The sequence below is a fragment of the Linepithema humile genome, chromosome 8, assembly GCF_040581485.1.
Source record: "Linepithema humile isolate Giens D197 chromosome 8, Lhum_UNIL_v1.0, whole genome shotgun sequence".
Lineage (NCBI taxonomy): Eukaryota > Metazoa > Arthropoda > Insecta > Hymenoptera > Formicidae > Linepithema > Linepithema humile.
Window position 1 is genome coordinate 4,093,926 of NC_090135.1, and position 21,509 is coordinate 4,115,434.

At 29.6% G+C, this 21,509-nt stretch overlaps 1 protein-coding gene and 1 long non-coding RNA gene across 10 annotated transcripts in view; one reads left to right on the forward strand and one right to left on the reverse strand.

The window, feature by feature from the left end:
• Positions 1-21,509, forward strand: part of LOC105676918 (uncharacterized) — a 56,117-nt gene that overhangs the window by 1,177 nt on the left and 33,431 nt on the right. For both annotated transcript variants that reach the window (XR_010891530.1, XR_010891529.1), the window contains exon 3: positions 53-3,710. This is a non-coding gene — a long non-coding RNA (uncharacterized lncRNA). The remainder of the gene's footprint in view (positions 1-52; positions 3,711-21,509) is intronic.
• LOC137001559 (uncharacterized) lies at positions 16,201-21,062 on the reverse strand. Of its 8 annotated transcripts, none has more exons than XM_067360620.1 (9): positions 20,723-21,062; positions 20,094-20,317; positions 19,756-20,013; positions 19,429-19,617; positions 18,100-19,130; positions 17,799-18,025; positions 16,946-17,090; positions 16,589-16,688; positions 16,201-16,501 (listed from the first exon to the last, which is right to left on the reverse strand). In XM_067360620.1, the coding sequence occupies exons 5-9, from the start codon at positions 18,236-18,238 to the stop codon at positions 16,402-16,404; spliced, it is 711 nt and encodes a 236-aa protein (XP_067216721.1). In that variant the 5' UTR covers positions 18,239-19,130; positions 19,429-19,617; positions 19,756-20,013; positions 20,094-20,317; positions 20,723-21,062; the 3' UTR covers positions 16,201-16,401. The 8 variants fall into 8 exon arrangements, with proteins under 8 accessions (XP_067216721.1, XP_067216720.1, XP_067216727.1 ...); XM_067360619.1 differs by having other exon boundaries at positions 16,931-17,090; XM_067360626.1 differs by lacking the exon at positions 16,946-17,090 and adding an exon at positions 17,412-17,448 and having other exon boundaries at positions 20,723-21,061.

A 21,509-nucleotide genomic window follows, 5' to 3' on the forward strand; every position in this document is an offset into this window, starting at 1 on the left:
ATATCTTATAAAATAATTGTACTATTAATTGTATGTATTAATGTATGTTTAGAAAATCATCTGCTGTCAACATTTCCCCAACAAAAAAATTTCGTTTCATGGTCGGAAATCAGTCAGAGTCTTTTTCAAGAGAGGACTTCACTTCAAATAAAGCATGGGAGCGGTTTGTAAGAGTTATGACTTATGAACAATCTAAGAAATCTGCTTCCCATGTGAAGATGATTAGAACAGAAAAAAAATTAATTATATGAAAGAAATGATTAAAACTATGAAGGAGAAATAATTTTTTGAAGCTGTTGAATATTTACAGGTTTATTCGTAATTATGTATATATAGTATAAATTGTAATCAATTTATTATGAACAAATTCATGTAATTTTTTTACTATAATAATTAAATTGTATTTACATTTAAATAATTTTTTTTATACATTATAAAACGATTGCGATTAGCTTAAAATATTTAAAATTGTTTTAATTATTATATTTTTTATTAGGAATTACCTCAACACTTACAAGAGTTGATATTTCGTATGAAAGAAAATAAAGTTACAGCTTCCTTTCCTGCTCAGTTAAAACATTTTGCTAGAACCTTACATTTTCACTCTCCAGCTGCTTACGAATTTGTGAGACGCAGCTATCTCAAATGTTTGCCTTGCGTTGAAACACTCAATCATTGGTTGTCTTCAAAAAATTATAAACCAGGTATTTCTGATGAACTAATAAGACACGTGTCAAACATGGTAAAGCAAGAATTTCAGAAAGGTAAGAAACTTATTTTCAACCTTACGTTTAATGAAATAAACATTCATAAATGAAAACATTGGGATAAAAAAGCTCACAAATGGAAAGGTGTTGTCGATTTAGGTGGACAGTTGGATGAAGTTAACAATAACAATGAACTTAAGATAGCTACTAAAGCATTGATTTTTATGTTAGTCAGCATTAATGGGTCGTTTAAAACACCCATTGCACATTATTTAATTAACTCTTTAACAGGCAAAGAAAAGGCAGTACTTTTAAAAGATCTATTGATAAAACTTAGCCAAAATGATATTGAAGTAGTTAGTATTACTTTTGATGGTGATAAAGCACATGCAAAAGCATGTGAAGTATTAGACGCTAATTTTAATTACAGAGATAAGAGCAATTTTAAGCCCTATTTTGAACACCCAAATACTTTAAGACCTGTCTACGTGTTTTTCGATCCGTGTCATGCACTCAAGTTAGTAAGAAATTATTTTGCGTTAAAAGGACCTATAATATATGATAAAAAAGAAATTATTAATTGGACGTATATTAAAAAATTACACAACAAACAAATTAGTGAAGGCTTGCACTGTGCATGCAAGATACGAGATAGGCATATTTATTTTCATAATGAGAAAATGAAAGTGTCACTGGCGACACAAGTATTGGGTTCAAGCGTATCAATTGCATTACGTTTTCTTGAATTTGAAGTTAAAGATGAAAAATTTGAAAAAGCTTCGTCTACAGCGAAATTTTGTAAAACATTTAATGATATTTTCGATCTATTAAATGTGAAAAACAAATTTTGTAAGACGCCAGGACGAAAAAGTATTACCAAAGATGTTTTACCTGAATTAAAAACAAAAATTGAAGAATATATTAAGTATATTAAAAAATTAGAAATAGATGTGCCTGTCATGATTATAAAAAAAAAAAAAAAACATAACAATAGAAAAAGAAAATTCTATAGTTTATGACCAAGTAATAAAAAATATTGTTCGTAAATCAGTCCTTGAAAGCGAATCTGTTAAAACGGGATTTCTTGGATTTATTATTTGTTTAAAAAACGTATATAGTCTTTGTATAGATTTGATAGAAAATAATATTGTTCAATTTGTCTTAACTTATAAATTATCTCAAGACCATGTTGAAATGTTTTTTGCATTAATAAGAAGAATAAATGGTTATAATAATGATCCAACAACAATACAATATCAATCTGCTTACACCAAATTATTGGCTAATAATATGAATGTTTAATGCCTGCTTCAGCGAATTGTACCCCGCAAGACAATACATTAAAAATTTCAGACGTAACAAACATTGTCGAAATAAAAAAAAACAATAAAGAATAATCAAAATAAAATTATTTCAAAAAATAATAAAGAAACTCATAATAAAAAAAAAGAAAGAGTCTCACAACAAAAACAAAATAGTAATTTTTCAGTTTATGATTTTTTGGAAAGTAATCATAGTATATTTGATCACAATTATTGCGGAAATGCAGGCTGGTATGTTTCTGATTATCTTGAAGAAATCGTGAAGCATACAGCTGATTCAATAGTATATTCATTAAAGAAAAAAATAATTTGCGAAATTTGTAGAGACATGTTAGAAGGAAGTGATAGTGTCAAATCTAAATTGACAATTTTAAAAAATCGCGGTGGTTTGCATTTCCCCTGTAAAAATGTAATTTTCATCTATATGAGTGCTGAGAAAATAATACGTCAACATATTTATTTATTATTAACTAAAGATATAAATTACAAGCTTGTAACGGAAACACTAAAAATACTCCTTAATACAATTTTAGATAATAATAATCACATTTTAGATCAAGAGCTTTTGTATGATCATCGACATCAATTGATTCTTCTTATTATACAAAAATATATCGATATTCGCTTGACACATGAAAGTAAATGTTCCAAAGATGATTCTAAAAGAATCAGAATGCGTAATTATAAGCTAACGATTTTCAGTGGTCAATAATAAATAATACATATATTAACTGATTTATAAGCGTTATGTTATATAAATAAAAAACATTTTATATAGAAAATATTATTATTATTAATATAAACATTTTCCTCTTCTTCTCTATTTATATCGTTCTCCTGAAATCTTCATCTCCCCACTTAACTCTAAAAATCAACAGCACATGCGCGATTGAACAAGGATGCTGATGGGCCTCTCGTTTTCTGTCTCTTTCTATCGGCTCACTCATTTTTAGCTAGCTCCCCTACTCTATCTATATAATATATATATAATATATAATATATAAGCTCTTTGATAAAAAAGGAAAGTAGAGTGATGAGAAATTATTTATTAATCTATTATTAATTTTGTTACATATAACAAAAATTAGATTATGTTTAAGAGGATGCTGAATTTACACTTTCTTACCGATCAAGTTTCAATTTTGTAATTAACACGGCATTTTTTATTGCTTAAATAGAATTACAAATCCTTTTATGTGGTTAAAGTACACACTCTAATACATCGGCAAGCACCGATTTTAAAACGAAAAAAAGAAAAAAATTTGGAAATTTTACCGACAAGCTGTCGATGCATATAAATATTTATTTTTTATAAAAATTATACAGTTTGTACATGCAAAACGAGTGTGCTGGCCGAAAAAGAGTATATCAAAGATTAACAGGAAACCTTTCAAATTGAGTTCAGAGATGTAATTTTAAAATGCGTCGCGAATTACAATTATGCAAAGGATGCGAGCAATATAGACGATAATAAGGTTAAAAAGAGCAGCAGATTAGTTCCCGGATTTTGGCATAGAGGCGCTATACAGTTCTTAGTGCTATCTGTCATATACATCAGAATCTTTAAGGTTAGTTATGTGTGTGTTAGTTATGTGTGTGTTAGTCGTGTGTGTGTGTGTTATGTGCTAGGAAACCCGGCTGAAGAAAATAGGTTGAAGGCATTCTGAAGGATAAAAAAAGTGTATGTATTATACATAAATTTTGCAACATTTTTGCAAACATTTACATTATTTAGTTACATACATTCATATTTTAATTTCTGTAAAATACTTTTATTTATCTGCTTCATGTGTATATATTATGTATATTATATGCTCCATATTATATATATTCACATCAAAGTATCTATGTAAAAAGTTAATATCATTTTGTATATTGTATATATTTTTATAATAAATGTATATGTCATATAACTTATTTATAAAGCATGAAATATAAAGGTATTTTTAGTTTCTTGTATGTATCACTTGTAAAAAAATTTGAATAAAAAAAACATTAATTTTGTGACTTGCAATAATCTGTTTCAATATATACTTCTTTTAAATACTTACAATTAGCCTTATTTTATGCGTTTACCTTGGTATCTAAAATACACATCAAAATGTAAAATTAATTTCTAGTTCAGTAGAAAAAAAACATTGTAGTCTTACACCAGAGAGGAATGGGAAAATATCATGTATATGTAATAACAAATAAATCACTTTTCCACTGACATTATACACAACTTTGCAGAAATAATTTTATTCTGTGAATTTTGAATGTGTGGTGCAGTTTAAAACACACAGTCGAAATATGTTTATATTTTTTAAATAATAGTTCTGATTTTTCATAAATCACAGTGGTTTTATAAAATGTTCAATTTTAACAGTTTTTATTAGACTGTACTTTAGACAATATTATATTTTGCCATTTCTTTCTGTTGTAAGACAAGAATGTTTCGTTTCTACTGTAATACAAATACATTTTCGATTTTGATACGTATTTTAAATACCAAGTTAATCACATAAAATAAGGCTAATTGTAAGTATTTAAAAGAAGCATATAATAAAACAGATTATTGCAAGTCGCAAAATTAATGTTGTTTCTTTTATCAAGATTATTTTACAAATAATAGACACAAAAAAATAAAAATATCTTTATATTTTATGCTTTAAAAATAAAAAATATGGCATATATCATACATTTATTGTAAAAAAAGTATACAAAATGATGTCAATTTCTTAGAAAGATATTTTGATATGAATATAGATAATATGGAGCATATAATATACATTATATATATACATAGAGCATATGACGTAATAAAAGTATCTTACAATAAAGAATAAGACAAGCCAGAGGCGGTTTTCTCGTGGACTGGCATTAAAAAATTCTTATTCTTGTCTTCAAGCCAGAGGCGGTTTTCTCGTGGACTGGCATTAGAAAATTCTTATTCTTGTCTTCAAGCCAGAGGCGGTTTTCTCGTGGACTGGCATTAGAAAATTCTTATTCTTGTCTTCAAGCCAGAGGCGGTTTTCTCGTGGACTGGCATTAGAAAATTCTTATTCTTGTCTTCAAGCCAGAGGCGGTTTTCTCATGGACTGGCATTAGAAAATTCTTATTTTTGTCTTCAAGCCAGAGGCGGTTTTCTCGTGGACTGGCATTAGAAAATTCTTATTCTTGTCTTCAAGCCAGAGGCGATTTCCTCGTGGACTGGCAATATAGAATAAGACAAGCCAGAGGCGATTTTCTCGTGGACTGGCAATATAGAATAAGACAAGCCAGAGGCGGTTTTCTCGTGGACTGGCATTAGAAAATTCTTATTCTTGTCTTCAAGCCAGAGGCGGTTTTCTCGTGGACTGGCATTAGAAAATTCTTATTCTTGTCTTCAAGCCAGAGGCGATTTCCTCGTGGACTGGCAATATAGAATAAGACAAGCCAGAGGCGGTTTTCTCGTGGACTGGCAATATAGAATAAGACAAGCCAGAGGCGGTTTTCTCGTGGACTGGCATTAGAAAATTCTTATTCTTGTCTTCAAGCCAGAGGCGGTTTTCTCGTGGACTGGCATTAGAAAATTCTTATTCTTGTCTTCAAGCCAGAGGCGGTTTCCTCGTGGACTGGCAATATAGAATAAGACAAGCCAAAGGCGGTTTTCTCGTGGACTGGCAATATAGAATAAGACAAGCCAGAGGCGGTTTTCTCGTGGACTGGCATTAGAAAATTCTTATTCTTGTTTTCAAGCCAGAGGCGGTTTCCTCGTGGACTGGCAATATAGAATAAGACAAGCCAGAGGCGGTTTTCTCGTGAACTGGCATTAGAAGAAAATTCTTATTCTTGTCTTTAAGCCAGAGGCGGCTTTCTCGTGGACTGGCAATATAGAATAAGACAAGCCAGAGGCGATCTAACGTCAGCTAACAATTTTTAATAAATATAGTCAGAGGCGATCTAACGTCAGCTGACCGTTTAGAAAAAAGACAGCTAAAGGCGATTTATTCGTGGACTGGCAAATTGTAAGAAATATTGTCAGAAATGATCTAACGTCAGCTAACAATTTTTAATAAATATTGTCAGAGGCGATCTAACGTCAGCTGACCGTTTAGAAAAAAGAGAGCCAAAGACGATTTATTCGTGAACTGGCAGATTTTAAGAAATATTGTCATAGGCGATCTATCGTGAGCTGACAATTTTTAATAAATATAGCCAGAGGCGATCTAACGTCAGCTGACAGTTTAGAAAAAAGAGAGCTAAAGGCGATTTATTCGTGGACTGGCAAATTGTAAGAAATATTGTCAGAAATGATCTAACGTCAGCTAACAATTTTTAATAAATATTGTCAGAGGCGATCTAACGTCAGCTGACCGTTTAGAAAAAAGAGAGCCAAAGACGATTTATTCGTGAACTGGCATTTTAAGAAATATTGTCATAGGCGATCTATCGTGTGCTGACAATTTTTAATAAATATAGCCAGAGGCGATCTAACGTCAGCTGACAGTTTAGAAAAAAGAGAGCTAAAAGCGATTTATTCGTGGACTGGCAAATTGTAAGAAATATTGTCAGAAATGATCTAACGTCAGCTAACAATTTTTAATAAATATTGTCAAAGACGATCTAACGTCAGCTGACCGTTTAGAAAAAAGAGAGCCAAAGACGATTTATTCGTGAACTGGCAGATTTTAAGAAATATTGTCATAGGCGATCTAACGTCAGCTGACAGATTTGAAGAAATACGTATTTATTTTAGTTAGCAATTTACTGCACGTGTGGTCTGTTTATATTTTATCAGATAATTTATAAGTTCATTTAACCTTTTTTCTCGCAATTAAAATTCTAGCGTATGGCTGAATGATGTACATACGAGACAAAATAGACTTATACAAGGTGTCTAATAGATATAAGTTAGATATAATAAAATATTTTATTTGAAAAATGTATGTATAATACTATATATCTAATTGGAAAAATATGTTATATGCTTTTCCTAAATTTATTCTTATGTAATTAATACAAAATAAATAAATAAGTTAATTAATTATTGAATACATACATATACATATTAAATATAGTTATCTTTATTTTGTATTTTATATAACTGAAATGATATATACTTCCATTATTTCAGTCATTATCATATAAAATACAAAATAAAGATAACTATTTATTGAATATATGTGTATATGTATATATTAATTAATTGATTAATTAGTTATTTAGTATTTACTACATAAGGATAAAAATAAGAAAAGTATATGACATTTTTCTTCAGTGATATATATAGTATTATATGTATATTTTTCATTTATTATTTTGTCATATGTATTTAGTTTGTATTTATTTGACACCTTGTATACGCTTATGTTTTCTTGGACATTATATTGCAGCCTTGCAACAAAATTTCAGTCGAGGAAACAAGCGCAAGCATCGTTTGTTTACAAACTTCCGATGACACACGTACACAGACCACACGTCAGTGTAGTGAGTCACCACTACAAACAAATGCGTACACACGGACCTACGCGGCATAGGTCCGTAGGCTGCGCCGATAATGTCATTTCATTTTTAGTACCATCGAAATGATGGCGCTTTCGCGTCGGAGCTCGCCCGTCACTTCAGCATCCTCTTAAGCCTTAGGTCTGTTCTTTATAGCTGAACTGGCTGTACTAGTTCAGAGTTTATCTTTTTCCCTCCACATTGGAAGGAGAAAGATAAACTCTGAACTAGTGCAGCCAGTTCACCTATAAAAAACAGACCTCTTGTGTCCACGATACTAGAACTCGGTCCGAGATCTCGGTCCGAGTCCTTGAACAATAATATTTATACTTGGCTGAATATAGTTAGCGTTGTAATCGAGTTACGATTCTTTACGATGATTTTCTGATCTATGTTATATTGCCAAGTTGGTTTATAGATATTATCAAGTGATGCACCGCTTGATTTCGAATGTTTTATTTTATTTAGATGGTCCAAATATTGTGATCTTAAATTATTAATTTTTTTTTTGCAATTTCAGTTGTTAGTGGTTGTCCTGTTAATTCTTTGTACTGATTACAGATTATCTGTAAAGCTTGATCTTGTTTCATACGATTATGATAATCAACACTTTTTGTAACATATAAACAAGAATGTTGTTGATATAACATTAATAAAATTTTAACATTTTCTTTATTATCCATTTTTTATTACAAAAGAAGTTTTTTCTGAAAATTAATTTTATATATTATTATACTTTTCTTGAAAAATAATATGTATATATAAGTTATAATATATTTTTAATGTCTAATTTAATCTGCATTAAAACTAATAATAACTACTTGTGTAAATCTTATTAATTATTAATCTTATTAATTTATTTTATTTAAGAATTATATTTCTCTTATTTTTTCAATTCTATAATTACTTACTAAAATATTATTTATATTGTTCACAGTATCTCGTATCACTATAAGTATCTTATATTTTGTCTTGACAGATAGTAAAAGAAACTAGTAAAATCTAATAACTCGCAATAACTCGTACCGAAAAATGGGACGCAACGCATTTTTTCGTTCGAGCTTCTTATTCGAGTTTTGCATCCAAGTTCAGTGTGTACATGATCCGAGTTCTAGTAACTTTCCCTCGGTCCGAGATCTCGGACCGAGTTCTAGCATCGTGGACACAAGGCTTTAAGCACGGACTTATATTCGCTCTCTTCGTCACACATAGATTGCGTCTGACGAAGAGAGCGGAATATAAGTTCGTGCTTAAGACGATCTTGAATATAAGAACGGACTATGAATACCGGCCATTGTAAAAATTCTTGAAAGATGCCGAGCAGTTGTTGAGCAGTTGTTAAGCAGTTGTTGAGCAGTTGTTGAGCAGTTGTTGAGCAGTTGTTGAGCAGTTGATAAGCGGCCATTTTGTTGTAGGGTGTCATGGCCGAAACCGGAAATCCTGCCAGCCTCAGTTTTTCCATACGTCAAAGCCTAAAGTTAGCGATCTAGTACTAGTAAGGCACTAGATATGTAGGTATTCTCATCCGCCATTTTGGTTCCTACTAGATGGAGAATTATAGCGTATACAGGGTGACACTTAAAGACTGCCCACTAAGTACATAGCGTTATTCCTTGCCAAAAAATAAGTCGAAAAAAGTCCTGAATCATTTTTAATAATTGACGTGTTACACATGTACGCTATACTATACTATAGTATAGCGTACATGTGTAACACGTCAATTATTAAAAATGATTCAGGACTTTTTTCGACTCATTTTTTGGCAAGGAATAACTATACTATAGTATAGCGTACATGTGTAACACGTCAATTATTAAAAATGATTCAGGACTTTTTTCGACTCATTTTTTGGCAAGGAATAACGCTATGTACTTAGTGGGCAGTCTTTAAGTGTCACCCTGTATACGCTATAATTCTCCATCTAATAGGAACCAAAATGGCGGATGAGAATACCTACATATCTAGTGCCTTAGTACTAGTATAGACATCTGTGATACTCGATAATATTGATGCTGATCGAAAGTCTCAATGGAAACAAAGCTTAAAAATTAATAGTTTTTCGTCTAGAGATATTTTAAAAGTCTTTAACTTTTAACTTTTGCTGTGATGACATAGCCGTGATATAATGCCGGCTAATGTGTATGCTGTGTGTGTGAGTGGGTGTGTGCGTATGTGTGGATATATGCTGTGTGTTGTATATACACACGCACGTACACACCCACCACTCACTCGCATACACACCTACACGATACATGCAGCACACACACGCACGCACAGGCGCGCATACGCACGCACACGCATGCGCACCCGCCCCGTACTCCGTACCCGCCATATTCAAATAAAAATTATTTATCTTGCGTTTTAAACAAAAACAAATGTTGGAATTATAAATTTAACCGATTATTAATAATGTACAAACGACGTACAAACGATTAAGCACGATAAATTCATAAGTTATAGTTTACGTGACGTAATTACGACATAGGGGAGGGGGGGTAACTATCATTGGCACAGTTACGAAAACTGTAATTTTTTTTTAAATTAACAAAAAATGTACAAACGATAAAAATCATAGTACATTCATGTACAAACAATGTACAATCCGAATATATAAATGTTTTTACGATTTGCGTTAGGAGGGGGGCCAACTATATAGACCTGGAGTCGGAAATCGGTTGTCGTTATCATATCGAGAGATGGTCAACTCTTATCTTTTCCGGCTTCCGACTTTCGATAGGTCTTACGACTGGATGCCAATATAATATAAGAGATCATGTAAGTGATCAAATTGTTGCACCGACATCCTTGTAAGTTTAAAAAACTCCTTATGATCATTCGTCCGAAAATATGTGAATAATGTTCGATGAGCATCATGAGTTTGTCTCATATTTCTTGAAATATGTGGTTTTACCCACCACCTTCTTGTTATTTTGCGTCTTTTTCTTAAACATAATCTAATTTTTGTTATATGTAACAAAATTAATAATAGATTTAAATAATTTCTCATCACTCTACTTTCCATTTTTATATTTGTTGTTGCACCGACTTACGACTATATTGTAGAATAAAAAGTCGCATTCAGATCCGACATTCAACGTACGACAAACGACAAACGACATCCGACGCCGACATACGACGTTTTGTAGAACAGGCCTAATAGATCCATAATATTTCCGTTTTTTTTATTAAAACTGCTATGGTAAAACGGCTGATTGGTGCATGTCCGTGCTAGATCCATAATTGAGGATCTAGCACAGACATGCACCAATCGGCCGTTTTACCAGAGAGAAGACTGAGAGTGGACATGCCCGCATTTTTCGTGTTTCTGTGGACTAGCGCCTCTATGTGCACAAAACGTGCACATTGAACTACGTAGCCAATGTCCACGAATCCGGTAGGTAATGTCCACGATCTTTTGGGTCTCTTCCGTGCTATGTCCACGACTTTTTGGTTCCGATATGTGCTATATCTACAAAGTGTCGGTAATGCATACTTGTAAAACATGATTATGTATATCAATCAGATTTGAATTATAAATACACACGTATTGTAAATACATGTATTGTAGCATTTATTTTTGCATTTACAGTTTATTTAGCAAAAGATGAGTTATTTTCAATAACCTGTGCAATTTGAAAATGTACATTTAAATTATTTTAATAAATTACTTCTATAATTTTGTGTGTGTGTGTGTGTGTGTGTGTGCTTGCGCGTGTGTAAATAAAGTATTGCATTTTTGTCAATATTTAAAAAGATGATAAACTCTTATAGATATTTCATACACCAATAACTTGACCAATAACTTATTTTGAATATTAAAAGCCAGGGTTGGGCGTTTACACGTAAACTATAATAGATGTAAAAATACATATTAAACACGAATGCAAGCTAGACAGTAAAAATAATCTTTTTATTTATAATTTGAGAGGACTATAGTCATGAACCGCCGCAAGCAAGTGTGCACCGCACAAAGTTTCATTTAACAATTAAGTTTTAAAGTCTAATTCTATATTCTTAACACTACACATACACAAAATTTTGTGTGCTTGTTCTGGAAGACTTTAATTTTTTCTAAAACAAATATTGTATATCAATTGAAAAAAACCGTGTCATAAAACTTGAAACTATATTGGTCGGATCGAATACTTGTTTATTTTTTAAAATATGACTACCCTAAAAATTGCTCTTTTTAAAAATTGTGTATTTACCAATCCTTTATAAATCAGATATTGTCAAAAATTATTTTAAAAATGTTATTTATAAAAGATTGATAAATAAAAATATGCAACAAAAATGAATGAAATAATGAGACAACAAAGGACTTTTTGAAATTTTTTAATTTGGAAATTCATATTTTACAGTTTAATATAACAGAATCGTAAAAAAAATTTGAAACATTGTGGTTTATAATTACAGAAAAGCAGGTCATAACAATTCTTTACACGATTTCACGTCACAAAATTATTCGCTCACGCTATGAATTGACTAAAACAAATGCAGTCTACTAACTTCGATGGGTATTTATTTCTGATTGTTGCTTAAGATAGTCAGTATAACATAGAAAAGCATTCAGTAAGCATCGATTTCAATTTTTAACTTCTCGTTTCAATAATTCATTATCATGGGCAGAAAAAGCAAAGAAACAAATCTTGAAGTTAGGAAATTAATTATTTTTTATTGAAAAAATAGTAAATTTTTAAGAGAAAAATCTTTAAGAGAAATTGGAAGTATTGTTTGTAAAAGTTATTTGACGGCGCGATACGTTATTAAACGATACGAAGAAGAAGGACGAATAGAAAATAAAACAGGCCGTGGTAGAAAGAAATTATTAAATTCCTCAGAAGAGCGTTTGTAGTTAGGAAAGTTAAAGAAAATCCGAAGATAAGTGCTCCCCGAATAAACTCACTTCTTCAAAATTTCTCTGAAAAAGAAGTTTCCCACGAAACAGTTTGAAGAGTACTACGGAAAAAATTCGCAAACATTCTATTACAAGCAAAACTGAGTTGTAAAATAGATTACAAAAGGAATAACAAAAAATAGACAGCGATTATTTGAAAAAAATAATAGGATCGATGCCAAAAAGACTTGCCGAAGCTATAAAACAAAAAGGATATCCCACTAAGTATAAATTTTATTAAAATAATAATTTCTACAATATAAGCGAACAATTTTGTGACGTGGAAACGTGTAAAGAATTGTTATAACCTGTTTTCCTGTAATTATAAACCACAATGTTCCAAATTTTTTTACAATTCTGTTATATTGAACTGTAAATTATGTATTTCCAAATTAAAAAATTTCAAAAAGTCCTTTGTTGTCTCATTATTTCATTCATCTTTGTTGCATTCTCGACTAAGCAAATAATTTTGTGACTCACAGTATATATATATCATCGACAGTCCTGATAGAGATTATAGTTTTATAAAACAATCTCCTAGCACAGTTCTCGGAATTTGTTGAACATTTCTGCCGATTTCTGCGGTATACGCCTTCTTTCTTCTCCACACTGCGCTCGCTGCAGCCGCTAGGATCAACGCCGCCGAGCGTTAGGAGCGGCACTATTTAATTATGAGTGGATTCTTCTCCCTATTTATTAAAATTTTAAAAAATTTATTAAAATTTATTAAAAATAAACTTATTATTAAATTTATTAAGTGAAAATATTTCAATAGATTTCCACATCATCCATGAGATACTAATGCTGACGCATTTTTATCTTCAGTGGAGCGGACCTACTGGAAAAACCACTTTTAAAAAAACGCATCAGCATTAGTACCTCATGGATGACATGGAAATCTATTGAAATATTTTCACTTAATAAATTTAATAATAAATTTATTTTTAATAAATTTTAATAAATTTTTTAAAATTTTAATAAATAGGGAGAAGAATCCACTCATAATTAAATAGTGCCGCTCCTAACGCTCGGCGACGTTGACCCTAGCGGCTGCAGCAAGCGCGGTATAGAGACAAAAAAAGGGATATACCGCGGAAATCGGCTGAAATGTTCAACAAATTCCGAGCACTGTCCTAGCAAAACAAGTAAACAGCGAGCATCTCGGTAAAAATTGAGATAAATACGCTACGCTCATAGTCATGTGCAACGGAAAGTCTGTGTGTTACCGTGCAGCTTCGTTTCACATTTCTCATTTTGCAATATTATCGTTTTATAAAATATTGTTTTTATATTTTCTTTTATTTCTGTTTAATTGTTATTTAATTTGGGTGGAGTTCCGATTAGCGGAACCCTCCGATTTTTTTGAAACTCCGCTCTTTTATGTAGTTTGGCGCGCTGATTACGAATATGATAATGAAAATTGCTGACTAGGTCATTTTCAAGGTCAAAACAAGGTCAGAAAAAGTGAAAAAATATCACTTTTTTGAGATTATTTCGAGAAATATTGATGTAACAAAAAAATGTTTCAAATAAAAGTTGTAGTTTTTGTAAAAATACATCATTTATGTCCTATGCATTTTTTGTGTAAAACTGATAAATTTCGAGAAAATTGACGTTAAAGATTAAAAACTTTGGTAAGCAGGTAGGGGGGGTTTGGGGGGACGAAAAAAGAAGGGTTAGGGGGGGCGAAGCCCCCCCGAGGGGGTAGAAGGCACAGGCGGGGGTAGAAGGCACAGGCGGGGGGAGGGGCAGAGCCCCTCCCCCCGCCTATTACATAGCTAGTCACTATTATAGAAGTTTAAAATAACTTTCAAACACAATATGCTCTTCACCTTGCGTAGGGGTCTTGCTAATCTTTTCAGTATCTAATATTTTTAGTATATTGTAGACTCATACTTTTAGTAAGGCGAAGATTTAATTCATATAAACTTTCTGCGCGCACACACCTTGCGTTAGGGTCTTGCTAATCTTTCCTGTATTTAAAATTTTTAGTATATATACGAGTAGTAGACTCATCATACTTTTAGTAAGGCGAAGATTTAATTCATATAAACTTTCTGCGCGCACACACCTTGCGTTGGGGTCTTGCTAATCTTTTCAGTATCTAGTATTTTTAGTATATTGTAAACTCATTAGATTTTTAGCAAGGCAAAGATTTAATAAATATACATAAATTGTATACGCACACACGCCGCTACATTCTTGAACGGCATGCGCATGCAAGCTAAGGCCTACCTGTTTACCAAAGTTTTTAATCTTTAACGTCAATTTTCTCGAAAATTATCAGTTTTACACAAAAAATGCATAGAACATAAATAATGTATTTTTACAAGAACTACAACTTTTATTTGAAACATTTGTTTGTTACGTCAATATTTATTGAAATAATGTTAAAAAAGTGATATTTTTTCAGTTTTTTAATGTTTTGTCCTTGAAAATGACCTTGTCGGCGATTTTCATTATCATATTCGTAATCAACGTGCAAAAATACAAAAAATAGTGTAGTTTCAAAAAAATCGGAGGGTTCCGCTAATCGGAACTTTATCCTTTAATTTATATAGTTTTTTAATTTTATATTTAAAAAGTTTATGAAACATATTTAACATTTATTAAATAAAGTATAATAAATAATCAGTGGACAATGGAAACAATTTATGATAAATGTGCTTATAAAAACTGTCGTAACGGACGATATACTACAGGTTCACATTTATTTAGATTTCCATCAAAGCAAGATGCAAGACAAAAATTATGGATACGCAACAGTGGTAAGTTTTGTTTATAAGTTATTTTTTAAAAGCATACTTTTGCATATTTTTGAAATCGTGTTTATAAAAATAAGAAATGTTTCTTTAAATGATATAAATATATCCAATGATAATGTGTTGATGTATACACATTTAACAGCAAAATTAAAGCATCACCCGTTCTGCCCTCCAAATTTCAAGAGAATTTATAACTTCGTCAAAAGTAGGCATAATAAAATGTTCTGAGAAGCATTTTACAACTTGAAAGCTTTACTTTTGAGATCGGTATTTTAGTAAATGACTTACTGATTTTTTACAAAACTACATCAAATATAAAGAAATGCGTCAAATTTTAAAATTTTTTACTTTGAGAAGTTCCAATGCGTGATTTATAAATCGCATACAAATACGGTTTATATTATTTGAAAGCGTAAATCTTTACCTTTAATTTATTCGTTTGAACGTTGTGCAATTTTTTCAACAAATTATCCCAGATAGCATTTGGATATTCTGACAATGTTCGTAGGATATTTGACCGGGAAATTAATGATATTCTTAGAATATTCAAAACATATCCTGGGATATTCTCAGTATAATCTGGGAATGACCAAATGTCCGCTATTTTCTAATCCTGAGTATATACTGGCGATATTCGAAAAAAATCCTGGCCATATTCAAGGAATATTCTGGATATATATGGACAATATGCTTAGTATATGCGGAGAATATTCTAAGCATATGGGTAAGGTCACAATGTATGGATTGAATGTCTTTATATAGAATGTGCACATTATATATATATTTTTTTTAATATATATATATATATTAAAAGTAATGTTCTAATAATATGAAGATACTCTGAGATATATTGAAAGAATTTCTTAATATTATTATAACATCCCACATAGCACATAATGTTGCAGCAATATTGCAGCAATATTATTTTTCCATTGCAATATTACCATGAAATATAGCAGAAATATTGATTAAATATTATTGAGATGTCACAGCAATATTAAAATGTCCGCGAAGATTAATCGCAGTAATATTGTAGTCATATATCACAATTATATTACTGTAATATTAATGAATATTTCTGTAATATTTATGTGATATTAAATATAGCAAGGAATTAAATAATAAAATTATTTTAATACACAATAATACTTTATATATTAAAATATGTTACGTACAATGTTAGTACAAACTGAATGGCATATAATATATATATGGTTACAATAAGTTTTCCGTTTGTAAATTTTTTAATCTTCACTTTCATTTCCTGAAAGTGCAAGAATATCGTCGGTGTCTTTTGATTTTACATTTTCCTTTTCTATATTCTTGCTTTTTTCTTCCTTTATTCTAAAAATTTTATATATATATATTTATGTTTGTGCAATAAAATTTAATTTAATTATTGTAAGTGATATTTTAAAAAACTGTACTTACTTTTCTCGAGCCTGACGAGTAGGTGCATTAGCAAGCCAAAATCCTATTTTTTTAATGATGTAGTCCTCTGTTACATCAAATTTATGACGATAAACGGCACCTGAAATATTAAATTTCTATTATTATTTTCAATTATCTTTAACAATATAAACTTACGCAAACACAAAATAATAGTAACATAACATTATTGTTATAATTTCCCACTCAAAAATGTAACTGCAAGTAACATTGCCTTGTATGTAATAGTTACACTGTTGAGTGTTGAAAAATTATTACACAATAATGTTATGTTACTATTACTTTGTGTTTGCTGGGAATTTATTATAATTTTACAAAATTTACCCAAAACGCATTTACATAAAACTAAATTATAAAACGGTTTCTTTTTCTGTTTTCCAAGATAACTGTAACTACATGCTAGAGAGTTAGTAAAAATTTGCCTCATTATTTTGTTCACAACTTCGTCAACATTTTTTCCTCCTTGATAATATAATTTAGTCACCTGTAATAATTATTACAAATAAATAAATAATATATTATTTTATTTATAATAAGCAATATGTTTATGATAACATATGCAATATATATTTATGATAAAATAGTAAGTCGTTATCATTATTTAGTATGTATTCAATAAGCGTAAATAGAAATCAAATTTACATATTAATCATTTTCATTTTTCATTCATGAAAACATTCATTTTTTAAAAAGAAAGATACTGATTACTCTGCATAGAAAATTTAACACACATGCACAAGCATTATGAACAAATTAATTGCAATATATTTATTACTACAGAAAATATCAATTTATATATATATACCTTGCATTGCAGATGAATTGTCAGGAAAAGAAATTGTCTACTTTAAAAAGTGGATTATTTGTAATATATATAATATATATTATTAATATATATATATTATTTGTTAAAGCAAAAGAGTTTATATCTAATTTTTTGTACTGTAGTAATATTTCTACTTATTTTATAAAATTTTTCAACATTTACTATTTCTTGATAGAATTATATATTATAATTATATGTAGTAATAATATTATTGTATAATAATATGTATATGTAATAATAATAATGTTGAATGCATTTTATTTTATTAATGTAATTAAAAAAATGATTTTGAAAGACTTTTAAACTAAACTTTTAAGTTTTAAAAAAATTGTTTAATAAGTTGTAAAATTGCAAAAATATGTGTACCGCTTGATTATAAAATTCCTTATTTTTTAATTTTTCTTCGAAGTTTTTCAGTTGTTCTGCATCTTCAATTGGAAGTAAAGAAGCAATATTATCATCATCTTCACTCTTGTTATTAACTGTAGCATTATCTATATATCCTGATTTATCCAGACTATTGATAGATTTTAGTAGATCATTAATTTTTGTAAGAACAACATTTTCCTTCTTTATAGATAATTTTTGTAATTCTATAAATATTTGCAACATTAAAAACAATTAAATATTAAAAAACAATCTTTTAAACTTCCATTTTATGGCTTACCAATTAAATAATCTATTTTTTCATTAGTTGTTAAAAATGTATGATCTATATTTCTTGAAGTTTCTCTTATGCAACATGTTTTCTGAGAAGTATTCTTCTCTTGTACAATTGAGGTGTCAACATTATATTTTGTCAACATTGCGTTATCTATGAAAATAAAAAAAATTAATTATTGGGTTGGCAAGAAAGTCGTTTTTTCCTTTATTTAAATGAAAGGCGAAAACAAAAACTTATTACGACATGACTTTCTTGCCAACCCAATATTTACATTAATATTTTAACAATTACCCAGATAACAAAATGTCTGCACAATGCTTTCACAGTGCGCGCGTGCGGATTGTTCGCCCTTCGACTAATGTGCTTTAAAAAGCTTTTAAATTTTACGCTATAGAGAACCAAAGATTATTACTTAATATTTTAATAATCTTATTAAGTTTGTTCTTTTTAGCTAAAATGGCTACACTAGTTCAAAGTTTATCTTTTTCTCTCCACATTGGAAATGAAAGGAGAAAGATAAACTCTGAACTGATGCAGCTAGTTTAGCTAAAAAGAACAGACTTATTATTAAGTGTACAAATAAGTTCTTGGTTTTTTTTAGATTATATTTATTAATATAAAAGAAATGGTACACTCAATTTTAATCGAAATAATATCCTTTTGAATTGATTACTTTTTGCCATCTCTCAGGTAAGGTGCCAATCTCTCGACGAAAAAATGCTTCGCCTTTTAAAGTAATCATTGATCCAATTTTTGACTTCTATTTCATTCCAAAAGCGGATATCCAAAAAGTCGTGCTCCATGGATTAAAAGAAGTAAAAATCCGAAGATGCGATGTCCGGAGAACAGATTAAATACAAAATAGATAAAGGAAAAAAAAACGCCGAAGTCTTCCCCATGATAATGAGAAGCTGCTGTTAAATAAGCATTTCTTGATGTTGAATGAAAAATCTTATTGCAGCCTATTCTTCGGACATCGCATCATTGGATTTTCACTTCTTCTGGTTTATGCATGATCTTTTAGATACGTGCTTCTGAAATAAAGCAGAAATCAAAAATTGAATCATTTTAAAAGTAATTGATTTGAAATCATTTCGATTAAAATTAGGTATACTATTTCTTTTATATTAATAAATTTATAAAAAAAGCTGCGAGATCTTGTTTATACACGTAATATTCACGCGTGAGAGGAATATAAACTCGCACAAATTATCTGGGCATTTATTTTCGTGAGAATATTTTCCTTCCTCATACATAATTTTTGTAGAAATATTTAAAAATTAAAAATTTTTAATTTCCATTATTTGTAAATCACTTTTATGCATGACTTACCAATTACGTCAACAATTTTTTCATTACTTGTGTGATCTACATCTATATCTGTAGAAGTATCTTTAATGGTGAATGTTTTCATAAAAGTATTTTTCTTTTGTACAATTGATGTATCATCATCATGTACAATTGATGTATCATCATCATGTACAATTGATGTATCACCATCATGTTTTTCAATTGAATTATCTATAATAGAAACAAGAAAAGAAATTATGTTATATTCAAGCAAATAATATGTATATCACAAATTAATGGAGCGTTTAAGAAGTACATTGACTGAAGTATATTACTTGCTATGCAATTTGTAAATATATATATAATTACCATTTTCCATACTAATAAGTGGTAATTTGGATGTTGAAGGAAATTCTGGATATTGGATGTTGGAATTCATTGTTTTTTTCATACTACTTTTAATTCTGTTTGATCTTTTTCTTGGAGGATATTCTTCATTGTCAGAATCCTCACTTGATAACATACGACGTGCACGACGTTTTCTAGTCTTTTTTGCATTTTCTGAATCACTAATATCAGTCAGCTGTTCTGCTAAGGACACTTTTTTCATAGCATTATCATAATCAGCTGTAATAAAACAAGTATTTTTATCACTTATATAACATATATTATTAATTGAACATATAAAACCTATATTATTATTTTACATGCAGTTCCAAAAATTCTTATGACACTTAAAAATTCCCAATTTTCATCAGGTTCTTCTCTCCTAGAGATAGCTTTCAAAGTTTTTCTTTCATCAAATGGAGGCCATTTAGCTTTTTTCTTGTCTGTGCTTAACCAAATAGTTGGAATAGCAAATATTCCATCATTAAATTCAACGATTGAATACATGTTCTAATTTTATTTTCAACTATTGTGAAAAGAGAATCTGAAAAAAATGACAGAAATAATGAGTTCATTAAAAATATACATATATTACTATATATATTATATATATATATATATATATATATATATATAGTAATATATGTGTATATATATATATATATATATATATATATATATATATAATATGGTTTCTTGGGAACTGAAGTACTAGAAAAATGAAAAATTATGCATTATTAAAAAAGATATTTATGCTTATTATAACCCCAATAGCGTGTTATTACAATTTAATCGAGAGTCAGTTAGTAATAATACAAGAAGCAACAAGTTTGGTAAAACACGGCAAAGATAAATATATGACCTAAAATAAACCGATATTTTAGGAAACTGAAATCATGAAATTTCTGAATGTATGTACACATATACATTATATAATTAATATCTGTACCTTTTTGGAACTCAGCACTAGATTAAGTATATAATTTATTAGTATCAAAGTTATTAAATCTTGACACTATCACATGAAAAACAATCTGCGCACGTTACATTATGCACACTATGCATTCCGATCCGATATAAGGTTATCGCACACAAAATAACACAATTGCATATATATAACATAAGACTATCTCGACCAATGAGCATCTAATGTAAAGGCGCTATAAAGACGCACTTACTTAAACATAACGTGCGCGTGTCTTTCACGTAATATCAGTGTCAGGATTTAATAAATAACTTGGCACCAATAAATTATATACTTAATCTAGTGCTGAATTTCAAAAAGGTACGAATATAAATTGTATATATATATATATACACACTAGACATTCATCAACATGTCATCTAGTGAAGAAACAGATGGCGAAATTGTGTGGACAGATTACACAGATAGACACAAACGTCGTTTAGCACATAAAAGAAGTTTAAATGAATTTACAAAAATATATAAAAAGGTTAAACGAAATAGAGTTTATAATATAGCAAATAATAATGACGGTCAAATAGACTTTTCTTATATCAAATATATTGATACATATATATTATATGATATATATAATATATATGTATCAATATATTTGATATTTTAATAACGTCTCAATAACATCGCTCTAATTATATGTATTATTTATTATCTTGCAACAATATATTACAATATTACTGTAATATTTCAATGTTATTTATCAACATGTAATATATCAGTAATATTTCTGTAATATAGTACGATAATGCGTAAT

Coding starts and splice junctions, on each gene's coding strand:
- LOC137001559 (XM_067360619.1), bottom strand. CDS start 18,238: ATGTTGACAAAATATAATGTTGACACCTCAATTGTACAAGAGAAGAAT. Junction 17,091..17,798: donor AGGAATTTTATAATCAAGCG/GTACACATATTT, acceptor TAATTATTACAG/GTGACTAAATTATATTATCA. Junction 16,502..16,588: donor ACTCGTCAGGCTCGAGAAAA/GTAAGTACAGTT, acceptor TAAAATTTTTAG/AATAAAGGAAGAAAAAAGCA.